Source organism: Fusarium coffeatum (genome assembly GCF_003316985.1).
Source record: "Fusarium coffeatum strain FIESC_28 chromosome Unknown BRIP53273_contig_61, whole genome shotgun sequence".
NCBI classification, from domain to species: Eukaryota; Fungi; Ascomycota; class Sordariomycetes; order Hypocreales; family Nectriaceae; genus Fusarium; species Fusarium coffeatum.
Window position 1 is genome coordinate 243,284 of NW_022157857.1, and position 11,399 is coordinate 254,682.

Below are 11,399 nucleotides of genomic sequence, written 5' to 3' on the forward strand. Positions count from 1 at the left end.
ATACACCGTCCTTAACGCCATCCAATGCTAAAAGAATCTATATACGGATGGAAATCACCAAATTCTCTTCGCAACCATCTCATACCTCATAACCTTTTCAAAATCATCCTTCTTCCCCTTATCCTTCTCAACCCTCTTTCCCGGCCCCTTGCCCCCCTTAAGGCCCTCATTCCTATCAGCATGTATCCACCTCTGCCTATCCTCCCCAACCTCAACCTGTCCAAAGCCACCTACCCGTCGTGCATTCGCAATGTCAAAGGCCTCAGCTGCATACATCGCATGTTCCTTGCGCTTCATATCCGCGTACCGATTACGCGAATATTTTAAAAGTAACATGCCCAGTAACAATTTGAGGATGAGGAGAACGAGAAAGGCGATGAAGAAAACGACTACCATTGTTAGAGCGGCGATGACGTCGTCGGATGTCCAGGAGTACCACGGACGCGAGTTGAGGGGGGAGCCGTAGGGGTAGCCGTATGTTGCGCGGCCGAGGGAGTCGCGGATTAGAGTGTCGAAGTGGTTTAGCGCTGCGACTATGGCGGGCGATGAGGGTGTTGCGGATTCGGATGTGAGGGATGTTTGTGTTGATTCGGGGATGGGCATTGGCATTGGGAGGTGCGTGGAGAGGAGCATGTGGTAGGTTTGGATGGAAGCGCGGATGAAGAGGCATGAGAGCGGTATGACTGCCAATCCGAGACGTTTGGTAAGAGAAGGAGTCATGAAGGCCTGCGTTTGTTAGTAAGAGTGATCAAGAGAGTGGTGAGAGACTTACGTTGGTGTAATAGTCTTTGCAGAGGATGTCAAGAAGACGACTATAAAACGCCGGCTTAATATTGTTGAACTTGGTAACATATGCATGCTTGATAGTGTCGACAAGCATTTCACTCCCAATAACGATAAGAAACGGAGACAGAACCTCGCCCGACATAAGACAATTTGTAATCCAAGGCGGAAGCACCGTGAAACTGTGAGGAAGAATAGACGGGTTATGCAACGGCTTAGAGGCGTCGTCAAAGGACGTCTCAGAACCAGCACCAGGAACACTCAGTCCACCAACTTCAACAACGTTGCGCATGCCGATAATGAGAAGCATGATCCAAAGCTGGAAACGTTCAACGATATCAGCACAGGTGAGCTGAAACAAATTGTCTTTCTCAAAACGTTTGAAGACAGTACTTTTGATCTCGACGAATTGGTTCGAGAGAAGGAGCGTCAGCAAGGCGTTGGAGTAAGAATTGACAGCGACGTTGAGCGTGATGACTTGGTAGTACAATGCTATCGAATGAAGACAGCAGTATGCCAAAGCCAGCATGAACATGCCTAGTGGGAGCAATACTTTTGATCGTCCTGACGCATTACGAGAGAGCGTTTCCGTACTGAACAAACACTCGAGAATATCCTGACCAAGAGCAGAAAGGAGACGGTCGCCAACTTCGAGAATGTTGTAAATGACGTAGAGCTTGATAGCGGACTGAGCGCGGATGAAGTGGTACATTCGGCTTGCGTCGAGGGTCATAAGGGCCATGGAACTACAGATAATAACCAAGCCTTGAAGAAGATCAGCTTTGTGGAATGCTGAGAGGTTTGAAGGCATAGATTTGGTCCTCCTGTGTCGAAACGCTCCAGATCGAGGTTGGGACCGAGATGGTAAGGGTTTGAAGTGAGCATTTGCGTGCGGTTTAAAATCGTGCTTCTTCTGATCATTCGACCTCCCTCTAGGACGACTCTCGCTTCGTGATCTTCCTTCATCGGTGCTGCTCTCGTCGGTTGTTGTGGGCAGTGTACCTCGTCCTCGTTGCCAGAGCCTTCCCAGACCGTACCATACATAGTCGACGAGCCATCGGACCTCCTTAAGAACCAGGTACCCCCACCAACGAACCAGTACGCCAACAGCTAGAGTAAATCGCATAGGGAGGATAGTAAAGTTATACAACCAAGCATCAAGACAAGCCATGGCTCCAAAGTTGAGCGTGCGCTCGAGAAACGGCGGGAGAAGAAGTACATTCTTCAGACGCTCGAATTTGACAGCGTTGGATTCGTAGGGGATGTCGTAGGCGTGGGATTGATGGATGTACAACGGACTAGGTCGCTGAGCCGCCAATTCGAGCTGTAGATGTGTAGGTAGTGACATGGGCGGTAGAGGAATAATAGGCGGAATCGGTGACGGTGGTCGTAGGCCATCGGTTTGGACGGGAATGGCGGTCGCGGGTGTTGATCGTGTGCTGTTGATAGGAGATGTTGGACCTGCACCGTCGAGATTGAGAGATGTAGGCCGACCAGCGGGATTGAAGGAAGAATACCTTCGCGGCGAGGATGTGCCCGAATCGTTTGCTCTTCGACTCGTGGGAGGCGTTGACAGAGTGCGTGCTCCAGGAGACGGTCGTTTTGGAAGTTGAAGATCCCAAAGTCCAAGACCAGTAGCCGAGCGAGCTTCTACAGCAACACTATTCGGCTGCAGCGAAGGAAACGCTTCCGTTTGTTGATTCTCGAGCCTCATCGTCGCTTGTCGTACAGCTTCGTGCTGAGAAGTAGAATCTCTCCGCTGCGGAGCGGGGGCAACAGGTAAAGACTCAGGAGAGTTTGTGAGGCGCTGCATCTCGGTCGCCGAGAGACGACGAACATTTGGGTTTGTAGTATTGCTTATCGTACTGCTGCGACTGGCCCTTCCAGAAGGCACAGCCGTTTCCAAGTCGGCATCCTTTTGCGCATCGTCAATCAATGAATAATGACGTTGCTGCTCATCCAGTCTTCGCTCGTAGTCTTCTTCGACCGTCGGTTCCGAGATGGATGATGAGTTGGAGTGTTCGCGACGCATGCTGACGCTGGATCCTTCGGACGATTGATCCTCGTCGGAGGCGAGTTTGGTGTCGGCGCATGTTGATGCTGGAGGGGAGGGAAGCGGTGGGATGGTATCGACAGAGGCGGCCATCACGCGGGTTTGTGCTCCTGAAGCATGTTTCGTTACACGTCGTCAATTTAAGAATAGGTAATGAGCGTGAAAGAGGAGAAAGTCGAGTCGCGTGATGAAAAGGAGAGACAAATACGTTGCGAAGCCGTCACCGAGCATGAAAGAGTGAGACAAGACACGGGAAAGCTGAGGTGAGCTGGCTACGCTGGCCAGTGGGTGCGCCACAGTGGAGTCTCCCCTGAAGGTCACTGAAACTAGGTCGAGCAAGGTTGTGTCAGTGGCTTGAGGTTCCAAGGATCTGGATTGCCGAGACGGGAAGAGATCCATGGGATTCAAGATGAGATCTGGTCTTTAAAATTAATTAAGAACAATAAACCGCTTATTATGATCTTTTATTTGCAATTGTGCTCTGCGCGACTTGAATAGTTACACATGACAGATTCACTCAACTCTGGATTCTTCAGTGGCTAAGGTACCATTCTTCACCAAACTCTAATCAAGAACATCTTCAATAACATTCCATTGCTCTATTATTTATATCTCTAACTTAAATAAGGTGCTCATCAAACCACTGAACAGCTTGAAGGAAAGCCTGCTCCTTGGCAAATCGTTTAGCATTATCCTTAAGATCGCTACGCACAGCAAATCCATGCTCAACGTGAGAGTACAGGTTGATCTGGAAAGGCTTGCCAGTCTCGATCAGAATCTCCTCGGAGCGGTGTCGCTTCTCGGCGGGGAAAATGCTGTCGGTCTGCGCCGCTGCGATGGACAGGGGTCCTTCAATAGCTCGGAGTTCATCTTCCTCTACGAAAGAGGGGTGGGCGACGTAGCCGACCTTGATGCCCTCCTTGTAGTTGCGAATAACGTACTATTTCTGTTAGTAAGTGAATCTTTAAGAGGGGGATGTTGGACGTACCTTGGCGCCGAAGCAGTATCCGACACCTCCAATCTTGTCAAGACCCTGATCCTTGAGATACTTGATAGACTCAACAATAATAGGGTCAATCTGAGCAGGAGTATGAGGGTTATCGCCATTGGCACCGTTCATGATCCAGCTCATGATATCGACGCCCACGGGAGGGTATTCCAGGACATCGCCGTTGAAAAGGTCGGGAATGATGGTGGTGTACCCGTTGGCGGCGAATTGGTCGGCCATGAGCTTGCTGTTGTTCCAGATACCAAAGATATCAGCAACATAAACAATTCCGGCGCCCTGGTGAGCCTTGCCCTCGGGGGCGGTAGCAATGTATGCGTCAATGCCGCTGGGAAGCTTGATCATCTTGCCAGTGGGCTCGCCTCTGTGATTTGTGAGTAATGGTACCGGGATGATGGTTAAGGTGCTTACTCGTGGCGGACACCGACGGTGCAGCACTTTCCGGGTTGGTTAGAAGCCATTGTATATGAGTTATGAGTGTATTGGTATTGAGAGTAGATTGAGTGAAGCTGTAGATGTAAAGACTTTTCTTTCGGAGACCGATGACCCGAATTATATAAACACTTCCCACCCAAGCGGATCCCCTCTGTGACGCAATGGAACCCGAAAATAATATTCCATACATGTCCGTAGTACCCCACAAAGCAGAACCCTTGATGCCAGATCCAGAGAGCTCATTGGGTGAGAACTAAATGCCGATGTTTGGATTAGGACTCTTATTTCCGTACTCCACGGAATGCCGAATTATTAAACGCCGCCTGGAGTTAATGGGATTTTCGGAATCATGCAGGAATTTCCGTACTTCGGTGCCGGACTCGGCGTTTTGAAAAGAACATGATTATCATGATATCGCGGAAGGCTTCATGGATTTAGGAGTTGGAGGTGAAGATCTTTAATGGACTTAACGAGAAGACGCTCCACGGAGGGTCTGATCGCAAAGGCTTCACGTAAACTCCGTTGCATCCGGGAGATAGCGATTAGAGCAGATAACAACTGTATCAGCATTGGTATTCGTATGGTATCATTATTGTGCTTTCAAAGCAGATATCTCTATAGTACACCGAATCTCATTACTTTTGTCGAATTCCCTTGGGCTTTCTCTTCTTGAACACCACCGTTTGTACACCAGACTCAGCTTCCTCGGGCTCTGGCTTTATCAGAGGTTCGTCCGGTGCTTCCGTCTTGACAGTCGTTGTCTCCTCTTCTTTGATCGGCGCCGTAGTATCGTCGTCTTCCTTCTTGATATCTCCTTCGACCTCCTTCTTGACATCCTCTTCTTCTTCTTCTTCTTCTTCCTTAACTGCCTCTTCCTTAACCGCGCGAGGCACAAATGTTGACCCGCTCAATAGCGCATCAAGCTCGTGATCCTCTTGTGGCATCGCTTTCGAATCCCGACCCCATCGTCTCGGCTTCTTAAACAAGCTCTGCATAGCATTCTCCTCCTCCTTCTCCTCCTCCGTCGCCTCCCTCTTCCTCACCCCATTCGCCCTCTTCTCAACTTTAACATCCCCATCCTCCTCCGTCTTTTCGATAACCCTAGTATTCGTAACCGTCCATTCTCCCGGCATAGCCATCTCGGGTCTAAAATCGCTCGGCATCGCAACGCCCATCTCAGCCAATTGTTCCCTCTGTTTCTTCAACGAGGCTTCGGTCGGTGCGCTGGGTTGTTGTTGTGGCGCGCGGGGCGCAGGCCTTGACGGACCAGCCGCTGACGAAGAAGACCCTGAGACGACGCCATTTAGACGGGCGATTTCTTGCTTTGCACGCTCTTTATCGCGTTCTTCGCGCTCGTGGCCGCGGTGGAGGTCGCGTAGGAAACGTTTGAGGGCGCCTTGGTGCTTTGCTGTGGATTCGTGGTTTTGGCGCTCGAGTTTTGTGTCGCGGACGTAGATTTGGCAGTGCTTACACCAGTATTTCGGTGTTGATTTCCAGTATTCTGACATTTTGGGTGGTTTGTATGCGGATGTGATGTTTGGAAGGTAGCTTTCGAGATTTGGAGATTTGAAAGTCAAGATGCTTATGTCACTGGAAACTCTAAGCACGGGCCATATGCTACAGGGTAAGCTCGTTGCACTTGATGAGACTTACAGAAATCGGTATTGGGCATGACATGCCATTTTAAATTAATTGCAATCATCGATAACGTATCCAATGAATAACTGTTTCTTTTTAGCTAGTTAATGTAGTGTCATGTTTCGATTGGTGTGCTAGTGGTAAGCATAATATCTTGACTCCGTAAAAGTCTCAATCATCCAAGAAAGCATCTGTGAGGGGGAATGAAGATCAGAGCAAACACGCTTTAAGACCACGCCAGCCACCAATCGCTTTCCTGTCCCCAAAGAATAACATCAAATCGAGTCATGCTGGGTTCCATGGCATTAGTTATAGTTGATCACTCTGCTCACTTGTAGTGAGGATCGTTGGTCATGCTCCTCAAGCTTGTCAATCTGCTGCAAATGCATACTTCCGAAAGCTTGAAGAAAGAACGTACGATTATTAATTGGCAAAGCTATAAGAAGATCCTGTTGGGTCAAGCAAGAATGTTGAATGCCAAGGAAGTGACTTTTGACCTCCTGGACATGGTTGTGGTGAAGCGAGGAACTTATGTTGATGTTACCCGACCCCATGAAATGACGTATGTGAAGCCAACTCCCAACTCTCACGATGCCTTCCCTGACTCGGCAACAGACAGATCGTCTACCCAAAGCCTGCCATAAACCTGGGAGACGGAACCATAACCGATCAAGATCAAGGTATCGCATAAAGTCAAAGCCGCCACTGCCTCCGTATTTGCTTCACCTCTCGAGTCTCGACCTCTTCAAGATATGGGACCATCAATGCACGACCCGCCGCCCAATATATCGTCGGCAACTGCGTCCATCCATCATCAAGACCCTCAAACGCCTCAAACGACGTTTTGTCGCATAGAGGGTCCGTCCACCCCCAGACTCTCATGGACCCTTAAATTGTTTTGTTTCGATACGCGAAAAACGTCCAAGACATCTATGTGGGAATTGCCAATGCTGTATTACCTCACCAGAACCAGAAAAACTCTTGGCAAATAAGCTTAATTGAATGTCCAAAGATCGGCGAACTACACATCTAATTCAGTAGGCACTGTATATGATTGTGCATCTTTTTATGCTTATCCCGTATGTTATCGTATCATAGACATTGACCGATGTTGCTTGAATCTCTGATGATTAGCTTAGCCGCAGCGCATATACTCGTATACCGTTCATCCCCTGTGGAGCCCACAAAATACGATGCTCAAGTAAAATACCGCAGTTTTTTTTGCACTTCTTGGCGCTTACAGCGCGTCATGTAAGAGAAGATGCCCGCCAATAAGCGGGATACCTATTCTAGGCGATGCCGGCGGTGTTGTTGAGCTTTTTTGCCCCTGGAAGTTTCTGTTTGGCTGAGACCGAATGAGGCAACTGCCATGAGAAACTTGGCGTTGCTCACCCGCTGAGCCTCAAGCTAAACTCTGGGCATTTTGAACGACAGATGAACAACAGTAACAAGAATTCTTCAACAATTTGCTTTTTTGTGCCTTGTTTCAGACAAACTTTCACTGGGTAGTAACATGGGTTCAAATTGAAGGGTTACATGATATGATAGAGGCAAGGAAACCATTGTCATGACACATCCATTGCTTTACATAATGAATTGCCAGACCCAAGATCCAACCATTGGACTTCTGCGCAAAAGGATCGGGGACCAACGTTCATTCATGGTTCAGTCGGCTGAAAATACCGCTTCAGTAGAAACGCAGCGGAAACCCCGTTTAGTGCTAAGCCGCACCATATTTCTGTGATCCACAGAGCAGTCCTTGAACAAATCATCAAGAGTAAAAAACTCTGCCGTCTTGCTTTTACACCACCTAGTATCCACTCCTTTGTCGAATCATGAAAGGTCGCATCACGTGTACACCCTCAGCGCAACCTTTTCTAGCTGATTCACGTGATACCGTTTGCGGCATTCGTAGCTGAACGAGAACCCTGTGACGTCAGATTTTGATTCAAAAGTTCCAGATTGGGCCTAATCTGTTAATCCTCCGAGCGCCAGAAATCTCATTTTTATAAGTGCGTGCAGCTTATACGTATCGTACCTTGGGAGGGAGACAAATTTTAGGTCTTTCGAGCCAAGCATGATTATCTGGGGAGACATGCGTTTGTGAACGGACTTGATCCTCTTTCTCCTCGATTTAACGGTGCTTGTTTGATGGAGTAAATAGCAGTGCGAACGAGTCGAGTTCTTGATGGTGGAGATCTAATAACCACGATATCCACAACATCCAGCCGGACTCGTCTTTGCACGACCCATAATGACGCGATGGTCGAACTTGAATGCAAGGGTTTGGAAACGTCCAAAATGTTACGACCCACTGAGTGTCAACTTCGATCCACTGGCTTGAACTGCCTCTCCACTGGCACCATGTTGAGGAACTGCGGAGTGACAGACAGAGGTACAAGCCAGGCTAGGTACCAGCTTTGCCTCCAAGCAGTAGGATCGTCGATAAAACCCTTTGCTCTCGCTGTTCATTCTCTTTTTCGTTCCTCTCTTTCTTTTTACTCAGTATCTTTCTCTCTCTTCTTTCCCTACATGATCAACAACCCCAGATTGACTTCTGAGGGTATACACATCTTGATCTGATCTGACCTTCAACTAACACCACCCAACATGTCTTCAGACGGAGAAAAAGCCTCCAAGAGGGCCGCCTCCCCCTCCCCCACCGAAACAGACGGCGGAAACACAGATGGTCTTCATCGCCGTCTCAACAACAGACAAGTCCAACTCCTCTCCATCGGAGGCACAGTCGGCACCGGTCTCTTCATCGGTATCGGCGCCGGCCTAGCCAAGGGCGGTCCCGGTTCCCTTCTCGTCTGCACAGCTTTATACGCCATGGTCCTCGGTCTCACCAACAACTCCATCGCTGAGATGAACACGTACATGCCTGTCTCTGGTGGCTTTATCCGTCTTGCGGGCCACTGGGTCGATGATGCTCTTGGCTTTATGGTCGGCTGGAACTTCTTTCTCTACGAGGCGCTGCTTATCCCTTTTGAGATTGTCGCCTTGAATCTGGTTGTTTCTTTCTGGAGTGATAACGTTACGCAAGCTGGTCCTACGGCGGGCTTTATTATTGCGGTTATTATTGCTTATGGGTAAGGCTTTTTTTCCGAACTGCGAGTCGTCATCCTGATGTGCATTCAGCGATGAGACTCCATAGTTCTTTTTCACATTCCCTCCCGTGTATGTCCGCATGCTAAACTTCGTGTCCTAGTGTACTAAATCTCCTCGCTGTCGGTGTCTTTGGTGAAGCAGAATTCTGGCTGGCCCTCGGCAAAGTCCTCCTCATCTTCATCCTCTTCATGTTTACCTTTGTGACGATGGTCGGGGGTAATCCTCAGGGTGACGCATATGGCTTCCGCTACTGGTCCAACGTGCATGACGCATTCGCTACATTCCGATCCGAGGGTGATCTTGGCCGTCTCGAGGGCTTCATGGGTGCTTTGGCCTCTGCTGCGTTCTTCGTCGTCGGTCCCGATTACATCTCCATGGTTGCTGCCGAGGCCAAGCACCCTAGTCGCTATGTCAAGACTGCCTTCAAGACCGTCTACTTCCGATTCGGTCTCTTCTTCATCGGTGCTGCTTTGACTTGCGGTATTGCTCTTAGCCACACTGATCCCACTCTCGTTGGTGTTCATCTGGGTGATGGCTCTGGTCACGGCACTGCTGCTGCTTCTCCTTGGGTTATCGCCATGGCTAACCTTGGAATCGAAGGACTGCCTCATCTTGTGAATGCTCTTCTTTTCACCACCATTTTCTCCGCCGGCAACACTTACACCTACTGCGCGACCCGATCTCTGTACAGTCTCGCTCTCGAAGGACGAGCCCCTGCCTTCCTTCGCAAGACCACAAAGAACGGTATTCCCATCTACTGCTTCGGTGTCACCATGGTCTTCCCTCTTCTGGCCTTCCTCCAGCTCGACTCCAGCTCCGCTGAGGCTCTGACTATCCTCCTTGCCCTCATCACCGGTGGAGGTATCGTGGACTACATCACCATGAACATCACCTTCCTCTTCTACTACCGCGCCTGCAAGGCCCAAGGCATCGACCGCAAGACAATGCCCTACTTCGGCTACTTCCAGCCCTACTGCGCCTGGATCGCCCTCATTCTTCACACCGTCGTCTGCTACACCTACGGCTACACTTCTCTTGCACCCTTCAACGCCAAGAACTTCTTCTCCAACTACACCATGCAAATCATCGCACCTTTCACCTACATCGGCTGGAAGCTCATCCACCGCACCAAGATCGTCAAGCCCGAGGAGTGCGATCTCGTATGGGAGCGCCCCGCCATCGATGCTTACGAGGAGCGTGCCATGATCGTTGACCCTCCTACCGGTTTCTGGGAGGAGATCATCGGCCTTGTTGGTATTAAGAAGAACAAGAAGAACAAGACTGCAGCTGAGGCGCAGGTTTGAGTGAATCGCCTGAAAAGTGGTGAGGAGAACGAAAAACGTCACAGCGCAGCTGCCGAGTCAGTTTGCTGAGATCATCGCGGCTGGAGTCAGGCTTCGCCGACCATTCATCACCACCCTGGTGAGATCGGCAGAACTACCAATGCTGCTTCGCCTGAAGTCCAGGCCGTTACTAAAAGTAAAAGATACCCCAACTCGTCATTCCCGAGAGGTTGAGTGACATGTATTAACTTGTATATACCATAAATAAATGAATAACGTATTTAACGCATGGACTTTAATTATCGCTGTGATGACACTGAGAAGCTATATCAATGCAATTAACCCTCGTCAGTAACGTATGTCCAATGATCAATACTTGCGAGCACGTCACAAGCTCGCGATTGGGAGAGCTCTAGAAACGGGCGCCAGGTGGGTGTTAGAAGAATTATCCTCCAAGGCTTAGGCTACAGAAATAAAGTATCCTAAATGCTAGCATAAGCCAGCATAAGAGACTAAAGTATTTCGTCTCTTATGCTCTCAGCGGCCAATTCTTCTAACCCTGATAAGAGAAGCCGTATCATTACCACTGATCCTCTTCAGTAACCTATGCATAGTGATCAATACTTGCACGCACATCGCACATGCGCAAATATACTGCAGAGTGACCAAACACGTCTGAGCGAACTGCGAGACGGGCGCAAAAAGCTTTTCATCTACCGAACGGCACAAGTGGAGTTTAACGGCCCGAAAAGCCACATCCGCCCGGTGCCGACCGCCGAGAAGTGGACCTCCGAGAAAATGGGTCCGAGTCTAGTGGGCCGGCAGACAATCAAACTCTTTTCAGTAAAGTCGATATCCTCATAGCTTTGGACTTCAATGGCATTCAAGATTTGGGGAGTCAGGATTGACTGTGACCTGATACAGCGATTTGTCTTTTACATCCACGGTAGTTAGACTCTTGTTCCATCATCGACTTCTGGCATGATCATGAACGAGGGCCCGCTAAGCAGACTACCTAAACAGGAAGCCAAGACTCTCAAGAGTGACAGGTGGGTTTCCCGTCCACCCGGAGAATTAATTACAGGGGAGC

The 11,399-nt window shown here is 49.4% G+C and overlaps 4 protein-coding genes across 4 annotated transcripts; 1 reads left to right on the forward strand and 3 right to left on the reverse strand.

Moving 5' to 3' along the window:
- Positions 1–54: 54 nt before the first annotated feature.
- FIESC28_02840 (uncharacterized protein) lies at positions 55–2,929 on the reverse strand (the record flags this gene model as incomplete). Its single annotated transcript, XM_031156989.1, has 2 exons — positions 55–726; positions 773–2,929. The coding sequence occupies 2 exons, from the start codon at positions 2,927–2,929 to the stop codon at positions 55–57; spliced, it is 2,829 nt and encodes a 942-aa protein (XP_031018941.1).
- A 526-nt stretch (positions 2,930–3,455) lies between these two features.
- FIESC28_02841 (uncharacterized protein) lies at positions 3,456–4,303 on the reverse strand (the record flags this gene model as incomplete). Its single annotated transcript, XM_031156990.1, has 3 exons — positions 3,456–3,776; positions 3,825–4,206; positions 4,254–4,303. 3 exons carry the CDS (start codon positions 4,301–4,303, stop codon positions 3,456–3,458), a joined length of 753 nt encoding a protein of 250 aa, XP_031018942.1.
- A 609-nt stretch (positions 4,304–4,912) lies between these two features.
- Positions 4,913–5,785, reverse strand: FIESC28_02842 (uncharacterized protein; the record flags this gene model as incomplete). The annotated part of the gene is made up of 1 exon (XM_031156991.1): positions 4,913–5,785. The coding sequence occupies one exon, from the start codon at positions 5,783–5,785 to the stop codon at positions 4,913–4,915; it is 873 nt and encodes a 290-aa protein (XP_031018943.1).
- A 2,740-nt stretch (positions 5,786–8,525) lies between these two features.
- Positions 8,526–10,330, forward strand: FIESC28_02843 (uncharacterized protein; the record flags this gene model as incomplete). Its single annotated transcript, XM_031156992.1, has 2 exons — positions 8,526–9,007; positions 9,127–10,330. The coding sequence occupies 2 exons, from the start codon at positions 8,526–8,528 to the stop codon at positions 10,328–10,330; spliced, it is 1,686 nt and encodes a 561-aa protein (XP_031018944.1).
- Positions 10,331–11,399: the final 1,069 nt, after the last annotated feature.